At 37.8% G+C, this 26,296-nt stretch overlaps 1 protein-coding gene across 1 annotated transcript in view; it reads right to left on the bottom strand.

Annotated features, from left to right (window-relative positions):
• Window positions 1-6,747: 6,747 nt before the first annotated feature.
• The window catches only part of LOC146689203 (ephrin-A2-like), a 56,821-nt gene continuing 37,272 nt past the window's right edge, over window positions 6,748-26,296 (bottom strand). Inside the window, exons 2-4 of the mRNA XM_085436358.1 lie at window positions 11,816-12,108; window positions 8,701-8,766; window positions 6,748-7,170 (exon numbers count right to left, since the gene is read on the bottom strand). Of these exons, the coding sequence (XP_085292484.1) occupies window positions 7,046-7,170; window positions 8,701-8,766; window positions 11,816-12,108 (484 nt within the window). The 3' untranslated portion in view covers window positions 6,748-7,045. The remainder of the gene's footprint in view (window positions 7,171-8,700; window positions 8,767-11,815; window positions 12,109-26,296) is intronic.

Below are 26,296 nucleotides of genomic sequence, written 5' to 3'. Positions count from 1 at the left end.
AGACATATTTCACAAGAGTCTTTGGCAGAAACAAAAGGCCATTGACTAGAACAGTAAGAATCATAGATAGGCTTCCCTATCATTTTCTTCTTAACACTTATAATGTGAGAGTGAAATCAGCCACATTATTCCACTTTACTCTTTTCTATATAACTGATATCTTGATGCATGCTCAATCATCCAGGTAAAGAAATCTCAAAGAGTTGATTCTGTTCATCTGGACGTAGCGTTTTCAGTGAGAGAGAGAAATTTTTCGTCACTCATCCAAGTAACTTCTTCAGTCTCAGCTCACTGCAGGTTTCCCCAACCTTATAAACAGCACATTTGCATAATGACTGAAACTAGCACCACTGGTGAAGAATGGGCTGTGAGGTCAGCTTTTGATAATTATTATGATCAAAGACCATCCATCATTGGCCGTGAGACCACGACTGACGAAGCATTTCTCCCTCTGAAAACGCTACATCCAGACAAACAAAATCAAGTTCTTGGGGTTTATAACTGAGAGCGTGATTACAGAGAGCTTTTATTACATTATTGAAAAAGTATGAATTTCTGAACTAATTATGTTGTTAATTCAGAATAACACTTTTACAAAAGTGACTACTTACTATGAAATACAATAACTAACACAATTTCACACCTGTGAAGGTATTTGGTTTTATAGATACATGTAATAGTTTGATTTGTCAGTTAGTGAAGCTACTTTAAATTACTTTACTTGTGACACAATGTTAGCTGTGAGTTCATGAAACTTCATAGAGTATATAAAAGGAGTACATATACTGTCAAGTCAAGTGTTGGTTTAAGTAATTATCATCTTGTTTTGTGAAACCAAAGTTATCAATTTGAATGAGAGACTGAGCTGAAGGGCACACAATAGTTCTACATGAGATCCTGTTTTCACTGGTTGACAAAGCATAACATGCTTTTTCTTTTGACTCTAAATTGGACTACAGTTTATTTGACAAACATAATGTGTTACTGAAGGCAACTTCAAGATAGTGATTGACTAATAACCTAATTGGGAAAATATTTATCGAGACCATATACACATCTCATTTCTTTCGGTTAATGGCGTTACACCGTGCTAGCCATGAAAAAGAAGGTTCAAGGCACTTCCACATTAGCCTCTGTTTTCATACATGGGAGCTTTGTAAACTTTTAATAAAGTCTACGCTTACCTCACGTTGTCTGCTTGCTTTCAGCAGCCATAGACAAAGGTCATGCTAAGTCAAACATACATTCAAGTGACCTCAAGATTATAAGAATCAGAAACTGTACAGACAAAGGTCTAAACCCAACCCTAACAAAATCCTAACAGTGTATGTCAGCATTTGTCTGTGTAAGTGTGTAAGATGCTGTACTAAAAACAACACAAGTATTCTAACAAGATATAATTCCTTAGGTCCTATTGATCTCACTATTCAAACTTTGTTGCTGAAAAACATACTTTAAAGGCTTTTGTGGGATAATCATCTACTTGTACAATATCTCGTGCAACTTTATGCAAAATATATTATACAAGACAAGAAAAAACAAAAATATAACGTACATAAGTATTTGGTGAATACTTTGTTGAATCACTTTTGGCAGCAATTACAGCCTCAGATTTTTTTTTAGTATGATGCTCCAAGCTTGACATACCTACTTACAATTTCTCCCATTCTTCTTTGCTGAATCTTTCAAGCTTCATCAGGTTGGATGTGGAGAACTGGTGAACAGCCATTTTCAGATCCTTTCAGATATTCAGTCAGCTTCAAGTCTAGCCTCTGGTTCAGGACATTCACAAATTGGTCCCAAAGCCACTCCCACTCCTTTGTTATCTGGGCTGTGTGCTTAGAGTCTTGATCCTTTAGGTTCAAAGTGCTCTAAAAGGTTATCATCAAAGATTTCCATGTAGATTTCTGTATTAATCTTTCCCTTAACCCTAAACTAGGCCTTACAGTTTTCCACCCTGACTCCTGCTGGCAAAAAAAGCATCCTGACAGTATGATGCTGCCACCACCATGCTTCACTGTAGTAATTATACTGACCAGGTGATGAGCAGTTCCAGGTTTACATAAGACATGACACTTTGCATTCAAGCCAAAGATTTCAATCTTTGTTTCATCAGAGCAGAGAATTTTGTTTATCATGCTCTGAGAGTTACCTGGATAGTGCCTTTTGGCAATAATACTGTTCAGATTGGCTGAGCAGCCAGCTCTGGGAAGAGTCCTGGTGACCTTCAATGCTGCAGACGTTTTTCTGTACCCTTCCCTGATCTGTTTGTCAATACAATCCTGTCTCAGAGATCTACAGACAATTCTTTGGACTTCATGGCTTAGCCTGGTTTGTCTATTAGTTCACAGTGGATGTCAGTTTACATTCACTGAAAACTATGGGACTATATACAAGTATGTGTAAATAAACTACCAGTCAAAAGTTTAGACACATCTTCACATTTAATGTTTTTTCTTTATTATCATGTTTATTTACTTTGTAGATTCTCACTGAAGGCATCAAAACTATCAGTGAATACATGAAATTATGTAGTAAACAAAAAAGTGTGAAATAACTCAAAACATGTTTTATATTTTAGATTCTTAAAAATAGCCACTCTTCATGAGGAAGTCACCTGAAATGGTTTTCCAACAGTCTTGAAGGAGTTCACAGAGATGCTGAGCACTTGTTAGCCCCTTTGCCTTCACTCTGCAGTCCATCTTATCACAAACCATCTCAACTGCGTTTAGGTCAGGTGACTGCGGAGGCCAGGCCATCTGGCGCAGCACTCCATCACTCTCCTTCTTGGTCAGAGAGGCCTTACACAGCCTGGAGGTGTGTTTGGGGTCACTGTCATGTTGAAAAATAAATGATGGTCCAACTAAACAAAAACTGGATGGGATGGTATGTCACTGGAGGATGCTGTGGTAGCCATACTGGTTCAGTGTGCCTTCAGTTTTGAATAAATCCTCAACCAGCAAAGCACTCCTACACCACCACACCTCCTCCTCCATGCTTCATGGTGGGAACCATGCATGTAGAGACCATCAGTTCACCTTTTCTGCATTGCACAAAGATAGGGAGGGTGGAACCAAACATCTCAAATTTGGACTCATCAGACCAAAGCAGAGATTTCCACTGGTCTAATGTCCATTCCTTGTATTGGCCCAAACAACTCTCTTTTGCTTGGTGCTTTTCCTTAGTAGTGGCTTTTTAGCAGCTATTTGACCATAAAGGGCAAATAGCAGATTCATGCAGTCTCCTCTGAACAGTTGATGTAGAGATGTGTCTGGTACTCGAACTCTGTGTGGCATTTATCTGGGCTCTAATCTGAGGTGCTGTTAACTTGTGATTTTTGAAGCTGGTGACTTGGATATATTTATCCTCAGCAGCAGAGGTGACTCTTTGTCTTCCTTTCCTGAGGCGGTCCACATGTGAGCCAGTTTCATCATAGTGCTTGATGGTTTTTGTGACTGCACTTGGGAACACATTCAAAATTTTCCAGACTGACGGACTGTCAGTTCTTAAAGTAATGATGAACTGTTGTTTCTCTTTACTAGTCCTTGCCATATGAATTCTAACAGTTGTCAAATTAGGGCTGTCAGCTCTGTGCCAACCTGACTTCTGCACAGCACAACTGATGGTCCATTTCATTTCAACCATTTCAGGTTATCGCAGCCCTGTCAGCAAAGCAAATGGTAGCTACTTTCAGAATTCTAAAACATAAGATATGTATAAAGTTATTTATCCTTTTTTCGTTGCTGCATAATTCCATATAGCTTGACTCATATAATAGATGTCTTCAGTATGTGTTTGCAAAAATAAAGAAAAACCATTAAATGACAAGGTGTGTCCAAACTTTTGACTGGTAGTGTATATATGTCTTTAATAAATTTGTTGTAATATATTGTAAGGTAAAGACCCTAGAACACAGGTGTCGAACTCCAGGCCTCGAGGGCCGGTGTCCTGCATGTTTTAGATGTGTCCTTGATCCAACACAGCTGATTTAAATGGCTAAATTATCACCTCAACATGTCTTGAAGTTCTCCAGAAGCCTGGTAATGAACTAATAATTTGATTCAGGTGTGTTGAAACGGGGTGATATCTAAAACCTGCGGGACACCGGCCCTCGAGGCCTGGAGTTCGACACCCCTGCCCTAGAATAACAATAACCAACCCCAGAATAAACCCAACAATCAGTCAACCGCCTATGAGCAAGCACCTGGGAACTACAAATAAGCCCACAGTCTGAGAGTGAAGTGCTCTGCTGGGGTGATATAGTCCTGTAAAGCTCTTTAAAATAAAATGGGGACTAATTATACAAGACCTTGTATGTGATACAAATTAAAATGTGTAAATCTGTTACATAATATGTTTAATTTTGTTACCAACAAGTGCAGAAACCAACAGCTGCCTAGAACAGTAGAAAAAATACAATAACATTTTGGTTGATTTTAAGGTAACTTATTTTGCTCATATACGTTCCTGAAAATGAGTCCCTATCTAACGTTACTTCACAGTAAGTTTTCATAATAAATGTACACTTTTCTTGAAAGATAAAGTTATGGCAGAAAGCTGCCCCTCCCTATATCTAGCTTTTGCAAGACTGCTCTTCTACTTTAAAGGGATTCTGTCTTCCCTGCTGTCACATGGTGCTGCTCGCAGGGAAGGTAAAATTGCGTACTGTCCCAACAAAAAAAAATGTAATTGCATTAAATATAACAAGCCAATACTTCACAGTGTAGTTATCACCACTTAAACAATTTCTTTTACAGTTTGTAGTTAGTAATTGTCTGGGTCATTGTTGCAAATACACTAATAATTTACAGCTAAGTTAATAGCTTGGTTTTTGGGAGTTTACTGGGAAAATAAGGGGCCTGTCTGTAACCAATACCATGACTTTAATTACAGATGAAAGTATTCATTTAAATAATAAGAAAGTTACCTATATTGCCAAGATTTTTATCCAGTGTCTTGTCTAAAATCCTTCAATTATCAACTTTAGCTTGAAACCACTTGCACAGCAAGATATTAAGATATTTAGTGCCAGGAACTTTATTCTTTTGATCTCTACACATGGTTTTCAGTGGAAGAAACCTTGCAACACAAATGACTTCTTCAGTCTGCGCTAACTGTAGGCTTCCCCAACCTTTAAACAGTGCAGTTACATGACAAAAACAAGTACCACCATTAATATGAAAACTGCCATTACCACTGATCAAAGCAGACGAGTACTATCACAGAGCTGGGAAATTGCTGCAATCACAGCGTTTTAACATGGTGAAAGACATACTCTTATGCCCCCTCCTTGGTTCAGCAATGGTTGTTTCGTTTTTGGTGTATTATGTTTTAGAGTTTGATTTCACAATGGTGAAAATAAATAAATAAATAAATAAGAAGAAAAGCTGTCCAATCCTAACAAACACCAGTTCATCAGTGGTTTTTGTTTGGTCAGCATGTTGCCAGCTTTGACAAATGCTCCACTGGGACAATCAATTCAGTTATATTTTATTCCATAGCACCAAATCACAAAAAACAAATCTATGCAGGGTCTCTTTGTTATGATGTTCTTCAGCTTCCCTGGCCACTGTGTGTATGGGAAAATGTTTGCTCTGTTGTACTGTCCTGATGACACCCACATTGTGGTCATGCGGATAAACAAAGTCAAACTTGTACTACTGATCGGTATGCATGGGTATGGATTAGTAATTTCACAGTCTGACAATGATTGCCTGTAACGTTTTTATATCTAGACTGATGAACTTGATGTGTTTGTCCACCAGATTGTCATTTATATCTGGACCAAAGGCTCAGCGGTGTTCCAAGATAGGATATCAGAGCTCTTCTCCATTTCATTCATATAAAAGTTAGGCACAATAGGCAAAAACCCAGGAACCGATAGCTTCTAGATGAGAACAGCATGAATAGTCACAGATGAGACAGCAGAAGTCTGAGCTACTTGCTGCATGGTGGAAACGGACAGATGTATGCTAAATTCACACCAAGCACTTTGACTAGTGGGTGATGAATGTATCTGACAGACAACTCTCTCAAGCAGGGAAAGCCATTCTTAAGAAAGAGTTGAGCTTTCACGGCAAGACAAATCCAGCTAGTGTAACTAATAACAGGGATAAAATATGCATCGTGAAACAATTTTTGTGGTTGGCAACTTCAGATGAAAGTTGCAGCCTGCCTCAGAAATGCAAAGCCCCCAACATCCAATACAAGCATGAAGAAGAGGAAGACACACGTGTTATTCTGTAAAGATAGAATCACCATTGTGGCAACAAGGGTAGGTGCACAGTTTCATTGAACTAGACAGACTAGGATAAGCACATCCTGGACAAAGAGGAAGACTTGAGCAGGTAGTCAAGGACATTGAAAAGTGAAAAGTGAGCGACCATTGCTCAACTGAGGAAGAGACCTAAGAGCACATCTTTCACCATCTTGTATTGCTCTCTTTGCAGCCTTTTCCTAGCTAGCTGTGATTGATACTTATGCCACTGATCAATGGTTGATTGTGAAACTGAGGTCATGGCTCATTGTAAGGCAATATTGCTAGTTTTGGTCATTATGACCTTGTATTTACTTGGACTATTGACCATGCACCAGGACAAGATCTCTAGTGTCTTAAGCAGGATATAAATCTCAGTCAATGTCTAAAACTCAGGAAGCGGCTGTTGGATGTAAATACAATAAATCATCCTCACAGTTTTTAAAAATAAAGCATTATGCACCAATATTCAGAGATGGAACCTGGAAATGTTAACATGAGATCCTTTAATGTCTTGACTTGTGGATCTGTAACACAATTTTATATGACAGCTTGACAGAAACATTAAAAGAAGAGCAGGGATGATCCCAGAAATTCCACACAGAGTTGATATGCAGCCTCAAGCTCCCCCCACCACTGTTCTTGCCTCCTCTGATTGTTCGAGCCTTTGAGTATTATTGAGGTAAAGGCCAAAGTTCAGTAAGAGGAAGCTACATTAGTTTCCTTCATCAAGTTTTCTTCAGAGTGGTAGCGGCGATGGGGCGGTGCTTGGTCTGACTCAGAAAGCTGCTATGAATAGGAGATGAGGAGTATGAGAAGGAGGGTGAGCAACATGGCAGACGGCAAAGCAAGGCTGCAGCCACCAGTGGTATCGTCAGTCAGGAAGGGCTCCGCAGAGTCGTACACTGAATCATCTGAAAATGAGTTAACATCAGAACAACATTAATTAATATGAGCTGCAAGTAAACATATCACAAAATGTTTTAATTTATTCACAGACCTCCATCCATCCAATTTTTGTACATCAGGGTGGGGACGGGGCCTGTCCAGTCTAGCTGTTGTACAATTACTCTTTCAATTATTTTTAGTTAAAAGAAATGTTAGAGATTAGCCTATAATTAGCTTAGAGAAGCTAGGTGAAGTGATAGCTTTTTAAGTAAGGGGTTAATTACTGGCACATTAAAGGCCTGTTGTGTTCAGCCCATTGATAGCAAAAGACTGATTATATTTAAGATCAAAGCCTTAATTAGGGCGTCTTTGAGTGGTTTTGTAGGACTGGAGTGTAATAGACACACTGATTGTTTGGATAAAGTAAATACTGAAAAAAATAAATCAGTAGTTTTGAAAGTTACTGTATATAATAATATATATATGAGATGGCCCTGATTTTTTTTTCTCTAATAATTACATTTTTTGTGAAGAAATTCATAAAGTCATTACTAGTTCAGATCAAAGGAATGTTTGGCTCATCAGAGCTCTCACTTTGAAGAGAAACCTGGGGCTCTTATTTGTTTTCCACTGATGAATGGTAAGATGCTGTAGTTTTATGGAGGGCATTTTCAAAAACAGAGAAATTAACGCTTTTTCCAAATCAAGATTTTCCTAATTAGTGAGATGGCCTTTCCTCTCCACCTTACAGATTATTTGCTTTAAGATGCACATTTGAGTTATACCAGGTAGTTAAGCACTTCCTTGTTTGGTTTCGGCTCTATATGCCTTGGTGTTGGTAGAGTATCACTTTCTGTTCCTGTTACAAGGCACAGTGCTGTTTTTGTGTAGCTTATCTGTGTAGCCAATTTGATTAAAAATTTATACATAAGGTCTTATTTCATAGTGTAATCTTCATATGCAATATCCAAAGTGCTCACTCACTCACTATTGATTCACTCACTAATTATATTGACAGTATTTACTCCCTGTGCCTCTTCACCTGTCCCTCCTGCACTTCCCTGCTCATTGTGTCAGATATTTCGTTACTTCTCTGACAACGATACTTAGTGACAACGATACTTGTAATAAATGTAGTCTGTTTGCAGCTCTGGAGGCCAGGATCAATAAGTTGGAGAGCAGGCTTTGCACCCTTGAAAAACCCGTAGCTAGCCAGGCCCCTGTAGCTGGTCCAGTCCGACGTAGCGTAGTCCCTGTTACGACTCCTACCCCCCACAATTTCAGAATTTAAAGCACTTTAAATTGTTTCACATCTTGAGCTTTAGAGGAAAGAATAGCAGCTTAGTGAGCTTGTGTACATGTTGCATTTTAAATATGAAACTTGAGTTCGGTTAATATTCCACTGAGTTCAAGTAGTACTTCAGTAATATTTTCTAATAACTCAATGGTGTGTTGTGATTGTAATCGAGAAATCTCTTTACTTTCATAGTCAAATCAGGGAGAAGAGGTGTAAAATTATACAACAATATGAAATAGAAAAAAGGAAAGAAACTTACTTGTTGGCTTGACGTAGATTTTTAGCTTCAGACAAGGCTTCCTACCCAAGTTTGGATGCGGTGATGCTACAAAGGAAACAAAGGCCATAGAAAATCATGGAGAATTTATGGTCATGAGGTAAACTACAAACATTTTACCCCAGATTTGGTTAGTAAGAAGACTGCTCCAAATCCCCCAGGGGCTTCTCCAGTCATAGGTCATGAAAACGTTTTTGGTCAATCTCGTTGGCATGTGCAGATTCTAAATACTTTTGATATTTTAACTTTGAAGTACTTGTTTCCAAAGGAAACTGCTTTGTTTAGATGTTTATTTGCAAACCTCTCATGCTGAATTCTCCAGTGACAATAGAGAAAAGGTTTTCTTAACCCTAGAACACTATCGCTATAAATAGTAACACGATCACTAATGCCGGGTGATTTATACCCGGTATAATATAACCAATGAAAAGTAATCAAATATATCAAAATATGACAACACATCACAGATTAGAGTGGTCTTCTTTTACTTTCAACTGTGCCATGTCTAACAAAATGAAAAATAAAACTCCTAAAACAAAATAATGACTCTGGAAAGCTGGTCTTTGGTCCACCCATTCCTGGGACATTTGAGACTTCCCTGGTGATGGCACAGGCTCCTCGACACGCAAACAGCTGCAGGAGTGAGAAATCATGTAAATGTATTTTCTCGGGTGTAAATCACCCAGCGATAGTGTTCTAGGGTTAAGATGACCTTTCCATGATATTCTGGTTACAAGTGTTGCAGCACTGGAGAGCAGAGCACCACCATTCCAGAGTATATTAATTCCTTTTTAAAGCTTTTCTGTTGTCATTCTGGGTTTTATTTGGCTTTTGAGCAATCCCACAAGCAGAAGCAATACATCACAAAAATTGTTCTAAGATTGTTGAACTATTTTCAAAGTGCTTGTGTGGATTATTTATTTGCATTGTTGTAACCCTGCCCAGTAGTGGAAATTGTATCCGCTGAGTTTTCCTAATGTTGAATATGGAGGCGTCATAGAGCTAATGGTGTGTGTGTGGTGTAGTGTGACAACAACCTTTCCATGGAGGGATTTTGCTTTTTTCAATCTGAAAACTAAACTTTTTTTTACTGGTATGTCGGCTGGTTATCGAGCAACATGAAACATACGTAAGGCTCAGTTAGCTAATGTTAGCTAACATCAAATGATGTCATAATCAAATTATTTATAATCAAATATAATGTCAGTTAAGATTGTTTGTATAGTTTCAAACCTAAATTAACAGACCATTACAAACTTTCACCAATGTCTGTAGTAAGTGGTAGTGCAATTACACAAGGTAATGCAACATGTGGGAAAAAACTAGCTTGTTGACATTGGTCTGCTGCCACAACATAAAGGCAATTTATTTTTAGGTAAGGTCATATGTTTAGGATATTTACTCCGCTATAGATTTAGTTTTATTCTTTTCTAAAAAAATAAAAAAATAAAAAAAAAAAATAGTATTTTTATTACTATTAGTGTGGCTGCACTGTTGGAAGTATGTCAGCAGTAACATTACTAGCATGTTGCCTCAGCCACTACAAAGTAGAGGTGGGCAGATCAATCCAAACATTGATAGTATCGACACCAACACTGGCAATTAAGAATAACCCCACTGTATCTCTAGACTATCTCTGAGACCTCCATCTTATCCAGCTAAAGGAAATGTTGGCCTAGATTGTTACATGTTCCTGAGCTCTTGTTTAATGAAGAGCTAAAGGTGTTTATTTCACACCTCAAACATTTAGTAAATAATTAAGCAAATAAAAGTAATCTGCAATAAATTACAGGTAGTAATAAAATAAACTACTCTTTTATGCTACGTCCACACCTACACGGGTATTTTTGAAAACGCAGCTGTTTCGTCCACACGTAAACGGCATTTCGAATCACCGAAAACGGAGATTTCTTAAAACTCCTTTTTTGCGTTTATGTGTGGACGAGGAACACAGAGTTCGTCACGCAACGTCAAAGGTATGTGCCTTTTTTTCACATTACGCTGTGCGCTACGTTATTGTTTACATGAGATGAATTGCAGAATGGCAGATAGAGACAAAATACTGTTAATATGACTGTCTTCAGGTTTTACACCTTACATATACACACGCAGTTACTGTCCCTCTATTTAGAAAGGCAGAGGCGTCACGGTGTGATTATTTTGCGTGTAGTTGTTTTTTTCCTGTGTAATAATTTTCAACATTGCAATCAAATCAAAAAATGCCTCTCTGTGCAAAATAGGTTCAAAAACATGAAAAACTGTGGGATACTGTTTGTCTGTGATTTAGACAGGGGGAACAAATTGTGGCAGGATGAGCCTGATGTTATTTGTATCCTGCTGTAACTTTACTGTATAAAGAGCTAACATCTCCAAAATGTCAGGAGTAGTTAGTCATTACAACAAGTGTTTGTGAACTAAAGATCAAGAATGTGGGATACGGTTGTCCCGTGATTTGGAGAGCCCAGCGCTGCTCCTGACGAAGGGAAAACCAGTTCTGATGAGGAGACCTACCTCGGCACTTGTGCAGGTGAAGCCAAAGGGCAGACATGCTTCATCATATTTTCTAGTCTTTGGCTTAGAATGAAGTTGGTTTGCAAACATATTCAGCGATGCTTCATCTGCTGCTTTGCGTTTGTGTGGGCGCCCCGTGCTAGCAGTGTCCAAGCCTTTTTTTTTTCCTTCCCCTTTTCATACCTCGCCCCCCCTGCAATGGCTCTGTGCCCCCCCTAGGGGGCGGGCCCCACACTTTGGGAAGCTCTGATTTACTCAGTGTAGCAACCAGTCTGTTACATGACTAAGACTGGATGTATGATTCTTTGTGTGACAGGAAGGAAAATCTGTGTCTACATTAATATTTTTGAGAGTTGCCTTTTTCCCCCAAAGCTAACAGCTGATTCTTCCTGTCACTGATAGTAAATCATTCCAGCTGATCTGACCAGAAAAATAATAATTCAGACTCCAAAATAGTTTCAAATTGGCAACTTCAAGCAGGAATCAATCTAGCTTGCACAGCGAGCCTGACCCTAATAACACGGTAAGTAGTAATATTCAGTTTAGCAATATAAAACAGACAGTATGTACACTGCTATGTACTCACAGATATAGTAGTACTCATGTCCTGGCCTGAACTCGAAGCCCAGGCTAAAGGGTGTAAAGAGCTGAAACTTCTCAGAGAACTTGAGTGGCCCATTGGGGCTCTGTGGTCTGTTACATTCCCAGCGTTTAAAACCTTTTCTGTGGTGGTCGCAGGACATGTATCCGTCATAGTTCACCATGTACAACACATAATGCTCCATGTGCACGGCTGACTCCGCCGCCTCGTAGTGAGGACAGTAGATATCCAGGTAGTCATTGATTGCCACCTCCACTGTGTAATCACCCTGAAAAAACCTGAGGAAGAGAATACATTTGGTCATTTCTTTTTTATTTAAGAAGATAAGAACACAGAATCCAGAATACATGTTTATGTGACATGAATAATACATGACTTACAGAGCTGTAACGGTGAAACTACAACCTGCAAGCCTCATTTAAGCGTTCAGTTAGACAGCAAACTTTATTTGTTCATTTACTGATTTAATCAACTTTTGGAGATTGTTTTGTGGGCTTGCATTTTAAAATCTGAACATTCTTTTAGATGTTCAGTATTAAATAGTTACAAATGTTTGTTCCATACACACATAAAAAAAACATTGAAATGGTTGTCTAAATCAGGCTCAGTAAACTGTGAGTTATAGTTAAGTGATTTTTTTTTTTTTGTAAAATTTGCCATAAACAAGTCAACAAACAAAACAGACCACTCTTTTTTAGTCTTTGCGTTTTCGAACTTTAATCTGTAACACAATGGGGACAGTCTGAAGATTTCAAAATCAACATATTTAGGGACAGTATTTTGAATACTCGAAATACTTTTACTGAGGATTTAAAAGTAAAGTTTTAATAACTGTATCAGAACATTTTGTTATTAAACAGTGAGCAAACAAGTTTTTTTTAATTAATAATTAAAAAAAAAAAGGTAATATTTCATTTTTAAATTAAATATTTTGTTAAACAAATAACAAACCAATTAATTTGCTAATCATTCACGCTTCATTATTTCAGTATCCAATATAAAAACTTGAAAAAAAACCCCAAAAAACATCCAGGTTTAGGTCCCTATCAGTGTCCTGGGAGACACCCAAGGCACTCTCGAGGAGAAATTATGTTGTTGACTGTATCAAAGAGAGCCTTAGGATTAATTTTTCCTACTGCAAGTAGTTTAGAGAAATACAAGGCTCAATGCATTTTTTGCCATGCCATTAAAGATAGACAAGAGACAAGTGAAGTGTGGAGACCTCAGGGTTTTTTTTGTGGTTTTTCACAGGTGATCAGTTTTATGGCAAATCCACCAAAAACTGTTGTTGGATTCAGTGATGCAAGGAGGAGATTTAATTCTTCCGCCTTGTCTACTCTGTCTACATTATACATGCTCCCCTAGGGCATATGATACGATATGATCATATGATTTTCACTGCTATGCAGATGACACCTAACTTTATCTATCCATGAAGCCAGATTAAAACAGCACCTAGTTAAACTGAATGAATGTCTTAAAGACATAAAGACCTGAATAACCTCTAACTTTCTGCTTTTATATTAAGATAAAACTGAGATTATTGTACTCTGCCCCAAAAATCTTAGAAATGTAGTTTCTAGTCAGATGCATTACCCTGGCCTCCAGTAACACTGTGAGGAATCTTGGAATTGTTTTTGACCAGGATATGTCCTTTATATACACGTATTAAACAAATATGTAAGACTGCTTTCTTGAATTTGTCAACATCTCAAGAATTAGAAACATCCTGTCTTAAAAACTAGCTCATGCATTTATTACTTCTAGGCTGGACTACTGTAGTTCATTACTATCAGGGTGTCCTAAAAACGTCCTGAAAAGCCTTCAGTTGATCTTAGTTTTGCATTTCAGGCTACAGGCTTTTCTTGCTTTTAGTGAATAGGATCTATGCAGACTGAAGGAAAGTCTAGAGACACTGCTTCTTCTTTATCACTAAAAGAAACTAATGATTCAATGTAGAGCTACTGTGCTGCAAAAAAACCCCAAGCCGTCACAAATCACATATTGATGATCACAGATCTTGTATTATTGTGGAGCTTGCAATATAAAGTGCGTTGAGGGAACTGTTGCTGTGATTTAGTGCTATATAAAAAAATTGAATTGAACTGAAATGACTCATTACCACAAACACGACTGCTTTTTTAATCTGTTACTTGTATGGTTTATTTAAATGCAGACACACAATGGAGACAGAACAAAAGTAAATAGCAGAATAAGCTGTTTGGCATTGGCAAAGAAGATTTGGCAATTTTTTCAAGGGTGCAATCCACATACTCAACTCTGCTGTTCAACCCCAAAATGCGTTTTCTTTACAAACGTGCCACCATTTAAGGGGAAATAAGTAGACTTTTCAATGGCAAAAATCTCTTACCTAGGGACTACATTTCACAAACCTGTAACACATGGCATTATAATTATTTAAGGCACTTTAGGGGGCCACTTCAGAGTTCAGTGACTTAAGTTGAATCATAGCACTGATTATTCCAATATCACCTGAAAGTAGCAACAAAATGTAATCCTGATTAAATTTGGGAGGCGCATAAAAGCAGCTATTGTTGCAGAGAGGAAGGCAACTTTCCTCTGCCTCACCCTCTTTGTCTTTTCTAACACTATTAGCAAAGTGCAGCTTAACTCATTTAGCTGAAGGATCAGGTGACGCCAACAGCTCACAGAGCAGGAAATTCATTCGCCGAACTGTGCCCCTGCAGCTCTCACATCATCACTTATCTCTCTAATGGAGTAAGGTTCTTGGTCTGTCCCAATGTGATCACTGGGGTCACTACCACAATAATCAGCATTATCTTAAAAGCCACAATGATTAGTGGATTAATTGGTTCGAAAACCAATAGAAAAATCATCAGAAATTATTAGGAAAAAAACATTACAGCAACTTTAAGAATAGTGGGGAAAATGGCTGGTTTTCCTGCCAGATGTCTTTGTAAAGTCAACCTTTACAATTTGATATTTCTAACTCTGACAGTTTTGTTTTATAAGTTCCATAATTACAAAATGAATAAGAGCTGGCAGTCTGAGACTGCTTAACTCTCAAATCAGGATATTTTGTGATGAGAGATGTGATGTGATTTTTTCTCCAAGATGATGATTTTTGAAAAATTACTTCATCTCAATATGCAAGACAAAAGAATATGGAAATTGTCACGTAAATGAATCCAAAACCTTTTATCCCCAGTAATCCCACTAGAATTTAACTAAACAGCAATTCTGTTTGGTTGGATCCCTAATTATTACCAAAGCTGTAAAGATTTCAACATGTAAATTAATCAGAATGTTTTTTTGTATGTAATTTGTATAGTATATTTTTTTTCTCTCATTTCTTTTCTAAATGTACTTGTATATTGTTCACATGTTGAAATAAATTACCAATCAATCAATCAATCAATCAATCAATCAAAGATTAATCAGTAGTTCCCAGCAGATCCTAGCATAGATTGCTGTCATTACAGGAAAAGTGTGCAATTGTGAGGAATTGTTGAAATCCTTTTTCTCCTATTTATTAGTTAGGAGCATAGGTTAGAGATTTGTCTCTTTTTTTGCCTTTTATTTTAGGTTAGGTGGGAATAAGGAACACAAGATGTTTGTTTGTTGTTTTGGCACCGGTCAATGCTGAAGCCAATAAACTGCTTCATTGCATCTTTATTTGTTTGGTATTGCTGGCCTCATGTCTGTTTTGTATCGAGGTTATGTAATAATGAATTACTATGCAGTAAATATGTGTGTAATGACCATCGGGAAGGTAAAGTAGTCCACCTGGATAGAGAAAGAAACGTCTCTTGTGTCGTGAGGTATTCAACCAGTTTCTTTCCCCAGATGAACTAATTTCAGGTCATAATAAATAATAATGTACTGATGTTTATATAGCAGTTTTCAATTTTTACCGACTAGATAAAGCACTTTAGAGCTATATTTTTTAATTAAAAGTCATTAAACAGTTAGTATGCATGCCCTTGGTTTCTCAGTAAGCTCCGCCCCTTGCACATCACATCAAGTTTCAAAGCACTATGACGGTGTTTGCTTTGCTGTTCTCATGAGAAGTTTTTGTTGAATCTGTGCTGCTAATCGCTCATTGAAGTTAGTGATTACTAAAGTTCATTTCTGTGTTAGCTGGCATTGCTCACTGTCGAGTCACCCACCATATTTCGCTTAGAAGCTTCTATGCATTTTTAAAAGTGTAGTGAAAAGAGAAAAAAAACAACACTCGTTTCTTAATTTAAAAAAAAAAAGGCCAAAAACATAGGAGTAAAAGCAGAAAAGATATCTATCCAAAGAAGTCGCAGATTGCCCCGGAACAACGTCGTCGACCGGTAAAGGACTTTGCAGACATCCTGGATTCAACCGATAAGCGACTGTCCAGCTTCTACATGAGCATGTCTCTGATCGAGATTCTAAACCGTGAATTCCAATCCCTGAGGGAATCTTTAGAATTCAGCCAGCAGCAGGTGGAAATGTCACTGAAAACACCATGCTACAGACTCGGTCAAGTCTCTAAGTGAGAAAGTCACCCAGCTCAGTTAAGAAAATTAAAAATTAAAAAGACTGCCATCGGTCTTCAGACCCGTAGCATGATCATAATCATTCTGTACATTCGATAATCTTTAATCCTACAACTGTTTACAACTTGCATAGTTCCCATTTCTGTATAGCTGTATATCCCAGATTCTGTAAAGTTATTTATTTCATATTCTGTATAGTTTTTCATATTTATATCCTGTTCATATCCTGTACATAGCTTGTACTCACTACAGCCTGTACATACTTATAGTTATAGAATATTCACAACATACTTCATACCGTGTACATTATAACATACCATAATAGACCCATTTCTGTAATATACTCACATATCTATATTATTGCTAATATATATTGTAATATATCTATATCACTAAAGCACTTCTGGATGGATGCAAACTGCATTTCGTTGCCCTGTACCTGTGCATGTGCAATGACAATAAAGTTGAATTCTATTCTATTCTATTCTATTCTATTCTATGAGAGATAACCTGGTGTTTTCAGGTATCCCAGAGTCTGCTTGAGAGGACACAGAAGTTACTATAAGACCCACCCGAAACTTCCGGAGGACACCGTGAAGAACATGGGCCTGGTGTCTGGAATCTGCGTCCTTTTGTGGCCAAATTCGGTAACATTTCAGCAGAAGGAGCCGTTGGCGAGTTACAGCAGGGAGCTACAAGGAATGGACTTTAGTGTAAACGACCAGTTTCCCAGAGAGATCATGGAGCGACACAAAGTCCTGTTCCCTTTCATCCCTCCTGCATCGCTTTTGCATGTTTTTCTTTCTTCTCCCTTCTCTCACTGCACCGATCGGCTGTTTTCCTAGTCAGTTACACACAGAGCACCCTTGACCTTTACACGTCTGCACGGCATGATCAGGTACATTTGCACTCAGTGCCAGCACATCCACTACGGCCTCACGGCACACATAGACATGGGGAGACCTCAAGTTTGGGCTAAATTAAGAAATGGACAGGCTCAATACAGCAGGAGCTCAGCACAATTGTCAGTCCGCAAATATAGTTAAACAATACATGAGCGAATGGCGCGTGCCGTTCTCTTCACCCCAACCATAGGCAATATACTTTCTTCTCACATATCCATCACTCTTACTCTGGATTTTTTCCTAGTCAGCAGCTCACTGTTGAGTGACATTTCAGACACTGAGATACACTCGATAGCTGTCAGCGATCATGTGTCTTTAACTTTAGTAAATAAGAAGGTCACTCCGCCAATTAAAAACGGGAAATTTAATAGATCATTACTTAAAAATGAAGATTTTATTAAATATTTTAAAAAAGAGTGAGCTTTATATTTAGACTAATGACCTGCCTGGAACATCAGCATCTGTTCTCTGAGAAGCAGGAAAAGCTGTGATAAGATGTAAAATAATTTAATTCACATCACAGAAGAAGAAAAGAGAAAACAACCATATTCAGGAATTAGAAGAAATAATCAAATCATAGAAGAAGACGATGTGTCCTCCTGGGAACAGGAAATGCTGAACAAAATACATAAAACATAAAATACATAAAACACAACTAGAATGAAATGACATTATCAATACCCCCCCCTTCCTCAATCTTAGTAAAATCACTTCAGTTGTAAAATTTTGAACATGGTAACAAATCAGGTCAATATCTAGCCAACCAGTTAAAAATAAAGAAAGAAAAAATGACTTTAGGAGCTGTTAAAGACTTATCTGGGAACGCACTATATGACCCTGAAAGAATAAACATCACCTTCAGGGACTTTTAAAAAACTTTATATTTACTACAGATGAACCCATCTACAGGCAAAATTGATCTTTTTCTTGATAACAGACGAATAAATAAATTATCAGAAAGTCAAGCAATAGCACTGGCCACAGCGCTGACATCAGGTGAAATCCAGGAAGTCCTGAAAAGTACGCCCAATCACAAGGCTCCAGGTCCAGATGGATTCTAGCAGGATCCTACAAAGAATTCTGGACATTTCTGGCACCAGTATTCCACAGAATGCTGCAGGAAATCAAGGAAAATGGCACCACATTTGAAGTCTAACATTAGTCTCCTTCAAAAACCATGCAAAGACCCCATATTTCACCACCAGCTACTGTCCAATATTCATTATAAGAACCCTGACCAGACTGGTTTCATAAAAAGGAGGCACTCATCAACAAACGCTTCCATAAACTGGTTAAAAATATAAATAATATTGTAAGTTGTTTGCTTTCCTGGTAGATGGACCTGGTCTGTCTGAGTAGACTTTTACCAACAAAAATAGAGACTCGCTTTTCATTTATTTATCCTGCCTCCACGTGCCTGTATTTGTCTACTCATCTTAGAATTTATGATGCCGGCATTTGTAACATAATAATAGGAGTGTGGAGGTGTGAATGGAGCAATGCTATGGTGTCATTATTATAGTTGATTAAAATAAATTCTAGAGTCTTACAGTTAATTTACATGTGAAAAAAGTTGCTCATGAAACAAAATTGAAAGCTGCAAACAAATGTCTGAGATTTATTGGCTACTTATATTCATGAAATTAAAAAAGTCTTGAAGTTATTAAATGTTATATATTTAATAATATAATTCTATAAACCAAGCATGCATGTGTTATAGTTTTTCATTTGAGAATCAAATTTTGTGATGTTTTCATGTGATTAAATTGAAGAAAGTGGAAACAGACCCAAAGCAGGTGATGCAGAAAGCGAGTCAGGGTTAAATCACAGATTGAGGCATATTTAGTCATTTTAACTTTCCTGGTATTTTCTTTTATATATATTGCCAAAAATATTCACCCATCCAAATAATTCAGGTGTTCTAATCATTTCTGTGGCCACAGGTGTATAACATCAAGCACCCAGGCGTGCAGACTGCTTCCATAAACATTTATGAAAGAATGGGTTTGAATGGACTGAGTGGTCCTGTGATGGGATGCCACCAGTCATGAAATTTCCTCACTACTAAATATTCCACAGTCAGCTCTTAGTAGAATTATTACATAGTGGATGTGACTGGGAATGACAATAACTTTCTGCAGAATCAATTGCTATAAATCTCCAAACCACAAATATATACAAAACCTGACATGTTGAATTTACCATGAGTAAAATGATTAGAACAATTGTTTTTATTTTTTATAGCTCTGTTTAGCTTCTGGTTTAATTACTTTTTACGAACATATTAATAATCGGAATAATTAATGATCAAAATTTTCAGTAACTTTGACATTAGACAACAGCTTCAAGATTTTCTCCTTTTTATTAATAATATTTCTGAGATCATATTTCAAATCCAAAATATATTAAGAGTTATAGAATTTAAAAAAAAATTAAGTTTGAAAGCTGACTAGATACACTATTTAGAATAATTTGAAATAAACTATTTGAAATTTTTTTTATTTTAACTGTGATTTTAGCTCAAATAAATCTCTTCCTTTGAGGTTTTAGACATTCAAGTTATTCCCTTAAAAATATGAACGTAAGCTCTCCATTTTCTTATCCATCTTAACCTGGTTCGGGAACAGCACCATGCAGGACAGACGAGCTCTACAGAGGGTTGTGCGGTCAGCTGAGCGCACCATCCGCTCCGAGCTCCCTGACCTGCACTCAATCTACAGCAGGCGGTGCTGGACCAAGGCCAGGAAGATCGTGAAGGACCTCAGCCATCCCAACAACAGACTGTTCTCTCTGTTGAGGTCAGGAAAGCGATTCCGCTCCCTGAAGACCAACACAGAGAGACTGAGGAGGAGCTTCTTCCCGCAGGCGATACGGTCTCTCAATCACACCACCACACAGTACTGACCCACACATATGGTTCTTACACACACACTGGACTTTCTGGACTTTGGTTTTGCACAACACTGGTCACTATATTCTTCATTTCCGGTTAATACTTGTACAGCTGCTGTTATTGTGTATATATTTATTTATATTTAGATTTCTTCATACATTCTTATATAGTTCTATATTGTGTATTGTGTATTTTGTTGTACAGTTATTTTATTTTCAACTTTAATTTATATATTTATCTTTATCTTATTCTTCCCAGTTAAATTTACCCTTCATTCTAATTTGTGTTGTACAATTATTTCATTTTTAACCTTAATTTATATTTTATTCCTTCCTAGTTAAATTTACCCTTTTTAATTTTTCATATTTATTTCCTATCTTATTCATAGCCTTTTCCTTTTTTGTTTTCTTTAGGTCACGAGCAGTTGTCCAAGCATTTCACTACATATCGTACTGTGTATGACTGTGTACGTGACAAATAAAAATTTGAATTTGAATTTGAATTCTTTCCAAGTATTGAAAAAATAACATTTAATAATAATAAAAAAGTTTAGACTGTTAATGCAATAATTCATTTCATTATTTCAAATTTTGTTTTTAATTACTTTTATTAATTGCGAGGACTCCTATTAAGTAACAGTCTGTCATGAAGTCCATAAAATTTATTTCATTTTTTCGCTCACTGGAATTAGGGTCGCATAAACGTCAATAATTTATTGCACTTTTATTTGATTAACTTGGACTTTGCGAACACAAACAGATAATTTGGGTAATTCCGAAAAACATTCTCACTGTTTTCACACAAAAAGTAAATGACCACAGCCCTCTGTGCATAAATCGAACCTGAGATCTGATGAGGAGTGACAGTCGTCCAGTTTTCCTTCATCTCTGGGATTTTGGGGAATGATGGTGCTATTGTTGAATGCAGAGTGTGATTGGTGGAGCATGTCAACTGCTGACAGCTGGCACAAAGACAGTGGGTGGGAGGGGTTGTTCAAAGTGGACCATTGCCCAGCCATTTTCTCAACCCCAACTTTTCCAGGTTAGAAACAAAAAATCCTGTCTGGCTGAGCCTGAATGTCAGCTAAATAAAATGAAATCTGAACAATACATTAAATACAACATTTAGAATCTGATATTTTATTAATTTACTTTAATTAGTTTTATTAGTGTATTTATTGCTTTCTGGTTTTAGTAGCTTTTAAAAAGTGCAATTTATTTCATAGTACCCTCACTTTTTCAAGAGTTTTTAAAATAATAACAAACTTTATAAGTCTGGTTTTACTCTTTGACCTGTGATTATGTGCGTCTTTGTAGGAAGAAAAAAGGAACTGTTCCATATTTTCTTACTTTTCTCACTATTATCTTACTTTTTCTTGTTTAAATGTTAAATTATATAAATCATCAATTGTCAAAGTATGTGTCAATAAATGGTGTGGGCTTAACAGAAGTACATCTTTTATATAGTTTCAACATCTACAACTTTGCTAATTATAGTTTAAAATAGTAAATAGTAAAATTTAAAAATAACATTTTCTTCTTCAAAAGTCTTTTTATTAGACAAAAGGTTTCAATGCAATGTATACAATAACACAAAATGCTTCAGAATTTTCAAAATTTCAATCTTGTTCCCACCCTGACCCTTAAAACAACAAATAATTGGCAGCCTGCTGCCCAACCAAACCAAAAACAGAAAAAAACAAAAACCCCCAAAACAAAACAAACAAACAAACAAACAAACAAACACAGACTCATAAAAGAAAAGAAAGAAAAAATAATAAGAAGGGGGGGGGGGGGGGGGTTCCTTGGACTACTCAGTAACAGTAGTTGTGGGCCTTTCAAAGAAGTCCAGAAAGGGGGACCACAGTTTATAAAATTTATTTTTAGACCCACAAACTGTATATCTAATTTTTTCCAAATCCATACAGGACATTATATCTTTTAGCCATAGTGTGTGTGAGGGGGGAGAAGAGTCTTTCCACTTCAGCAATATAGCTCGCCTGGCCAGCAGTAATGAAAAGTTTAATGTTCTGAGTCTGGAGTTGGACAGATTCAAATTCTGGACCGCACCAAACAGCACAGAGTGGCTCTGGTTCAATTTGATGCTGCAGGACATCAGACAGCGTATGGAATATAATGAAATAAATATTTTGTCGTTTCCTTAATCTGTGTGTGTGTGTGTGTGTGTGTGTGTGTGTGTGTGTGTGTGTGTGTGTGTCTGTCTTTACTTTACAACAAGACAAACAAAACAACAAAACAACAAAAAAGGTGTAAAAACATTATGTGCCAATTTTTATCATAACCTTTTTTTTACATTTATTCTTTAACAATATTGATCCTGAAACCTTTTATTGATTATTATCATTATCTTTCTGGAAGACAGGTACAAAATCTGTACCTTAGCAAAATTACAATTACTCTTTCAGATTGTTTTTGATCTGTTTCACTTTTGGGCTGCAAATAAGGTTAATTTTATTTGTACTATTGACTTGGCTCATATCAGATATTTAATATTTATTTAAACTGCCACACTTTTTTCGTGTTTTTTTTTTTTTTGTGTCTCGGCCTGTGGATTGTCTTGATTTCAAAGGGCTGTAACGCCAGAAAACACTGGGTGATCTGGGCTTGGCATCTTTCATGCGGTCGAGCCACTGCAGTGGGGCATGATCTGAGCAGAGGGTGAACGAGTGTTTCAGGAGGTAATAGTGAAGGGAGTCGACCGCCCACCGGATTGCCAGGCATTCTTTCTCCACTGTGCTCTATTTGCTCTATCGCTCCGTCAGTTTCCAGCTAATGTACAGGATAGGGTGATCGACCCCCCCTTACCTGCCAGGAAAAAACGGCCCCCAGCCCTCTGTTCGAGGCAGGATAAAAGGGAGGGAAAAGTTAAGAGTGTGGAGCAGCAGCTCCCAGCAGAGGGCCTTTTTCACCCACACAAACACCGCATGGGATTTCTCTGTCCACTGGACCAGATTTGGGGCACCCTTTTGGGTGAGGTCAGTCAAGGGAATCTGCCAGTAGCCTTTGATTAAATCCAGTTTCGTAAAAAACTGTCCTGTGCCCAACCACTCCAGGAGTTCATTAATCCAAGGCATGGGGTAGGCATCAAACTGTGACACCTCATTCACCTTGCATTAGTTGACACAGAACCGTATAGATCCATCTGTCTTAACTACATGAACTATGGGGCTACACCACATGACGTGGTTCATTTCTATCACCCCCATTTTCAGCATTTTGGTCAATTCTCTCTGAAAAAAAATGGTCTTTTATGTCCAGGTAACCTGTAGGGCAGTGAACTACCCACCAGACCAGGCTGGCTTTCGAAATGGTGCTCTGTGAGATTCCTACAGCTGGGCAAAACGCTGTTGCAATGCAGCAACATCCGCTCTCTGGGCCTGTGTGAGATGGTTATCACAATTGAGGGAGGCAAGAATGGTGGAATTTCGCACCTCCAGCCCCAACTTATCTCTCTCCTTAACCAGGCTCACCAGAGAAGTGGTTTTAGCCTCTTGCAATGCTTTTAGGAGGTTGAGGTGATAAATCTCACCGTGTGACCACAAAGGGCCCTTGCCATTTGGCAAGTAATTTTGAGCCTGTACAAGTGAGTAATACAAACACTTTATGTCCCAGTGAAAATTGCCTGAGTCTAGTCCATCTGTTGTACAGGACTGCTGACGTTCCTGGGCCTGGAGCAAATTCTAACATGACAACTTCCCCAATGTGTGAAGCTTTGCTCGCAGATCCAGGATGTAGTGAATCTCATTTTTTGGACCTTCGTCCCAGTTTTCCTTAATTAGGTCCAACAGGTGGTAGAAGCTGATCCAAACCGATTTAATGCCCAATAATTCCTTCAGCTCTTTAAGTGTGCGAGACAATGTGCCCTGGTCAGTTAGGCTACGTTCACACTGCAGGTCTTAATGCTCAATTCCGATTTTTTGATTAAATCCGATTTTTTTGTCTGCTTGTTCACACTACAAATAAAATGTGACAGCAAACGCTCTCTAGTGTGAACGCTCAAAGCGGCCCGCAAGCGCAAAACAAGGCGTCACACACAACGCGCTCTGTATAGACCCAGAGCAAACAGTATTGTTTGACTGATGGCCCTTAATATAAAGACTTCGGACTTTACGTTTCCCAATTTTTGCTTTAAGTTATTTTATTATTTACATAATAATGTAAATAACCTAATAATTATCCTTATTGTTCTTTTAGAGGAGCGGTGCTTCAAAGGATAGTTGCAGATTTCTGTCAGGATCTGCAGATTATACAGTACAAATAAAATGTTCACGTTTCTCCAACGTTGTCTTCCCAACAGTTTCACTGACATCTACACGGGATGGCCAGGAAGCGTTCACGATGTCTTCTCGGGCGCTTCTCCGGAGCTGATAATTGGCGTCTGTCTTGTGTCAGTGACGTAAAAGACGGATTTAATGTAACATGACCGTTCAAACAGCAGTCGCTTTCTAAAACATCGGATATGTATCGGATTCAGTACCACATACGAAAGTGACCCAGATCGGATTTGAAAATATCAGATTTGTGCCGTTCACACTGTCATACCATGATCGGATATGGGTCGCATAGGGTTAAAAAAGTCGGATTTGATGCGCTTTCGCCTGCAGTGTGAACGTAGCCTAAGTCTCTTTCAAGATACCGACTCGAGAGATGACCTAAAACAGTGCCTGCGCCACACTCTGCAGAAATGTTGCACAGCAGCACTGCTTTGGGATATTGTGTTGCATAATCCACCAGAACTAATACGAAGTGATATGGCCCAATGAGGTCCATGCCAATGTGCTCAAACGGACATTATACTTTCCAGAGTCTTATCATATCCCATATGCCCTGCCATCAGGTTATAATGAGCCACCTGAAAAATAATTTCCCAGGCCCATCGTCCAGTCTCTCTGTGCAGCCTTTCCACGAACTGCGCTAGGGCCACCAGAGCCAGCATCCGTGCACCTCCTTCCAACGGTGCGGGCCACAGCCACCTCGCTGCCATGTTGTGCAGCTTCTGGCTTCCGGCTTCCAGTGCAGTGTTATATTTTTAAGGCTGGCGTGTTTTGTAATGTTAAGTTGGTGGGACCCAAAGTGATATTTTTTTTCATGAGGCCCCAAGTCTCTGGTGGCACCCCTGTATGTTACCAGCCACAATATTGTGTATCTTTCTTTCTGCCTTTGTGCTTTAGAGGCAAACTCAAGTTTGTCCGCTTCTTTATACATGTGATTTCATAAAGTCCATTGCAATAGTTTCTGCAGTCTCCCTCCAAGAATTTAGTGATATCTGTGAGTCCTTTTATTATAGCTAGGATTATTAGTCCATATATTTAGGTGTTTATTATTCTCTCTGATCCATTTAAAAATACAGCAAAAAAACCTAGCCTGAAACAGGCAACCCCTTAAAGGGAGCAGCCAGAAGACAAAGAAAAAAAAATTAAGAAGCAAATGAACAGTTAAGGTCCTCATTGAAAAGTAACAGAATACCTTGTAATCTTCTAATTTTAAATGTTATTGGCTTATAAACTAGCCAATAATTCTGACCACTATATTTGTGTTATATAGATCATGAACAACCTTTTGTATATGGAAACAAGCTGATGCCAGGACCCTGACATCAGAATGAAAGGAAGTAATGAATGTTTTGGTTTTTGGAATTATTTTACTTTTTACTGTAAAACTATTTAAATATGTATAAATTATCTGAGCCAGTTTACTTCATCATCATCTCACATGTCCCTAGATTACACTAAAATTTAGCGATCGAAGTGCATTATGAAAATAAAAGCGAATAAGTCTTAACCCAAGCAATTTATGAAAAGCTGTGCATAATAATTTAACCTTTTATTGACCAAGCATCATTTAGGCCGTCTGGACATATTTGGTAATTTTGGCTGTAAAAGGGCCAAAAATCATATTATAAGTGAATTCTTTTGCCCCTTTTTTCAGAATAACCTCAGCTTTCAATATCTGGCAGTCATTTTACATTATTGTATTGTTGTGACAATGGAACAACAGTTAAAAGTGGAAAAAAATAAAAATCTGACTCTGTTTTTTCAGATTTATAGCTAAGTGGAAACTGATATTCAACAGGAACAAAATGTAACACAACATCAACTTTAAATATCAACTATACTAAATATGTACAATAAAGTTTT

Source organism: Copadichromis virginalis, linkage group LG17, assembly GCF_057382275.1.
Source record: "Copadichromis virginalis isolate Kocher_CV1m ecotype Utaka linkage group LG17, C_Virginalis_male_GT1.1, whole genome shotgun sequence".
Taxonomy (NCBI): Eukaryota; Metazoa; Chordata; class Actinopteri; order Cichliformes; family Cichlidae; genus Copadichromis; species Copadichromis virginalis.
Note: the sequence above shows the minus strand (reverse complement) of the source record. Positions and strands in the feature narration are given on the sequence as shown.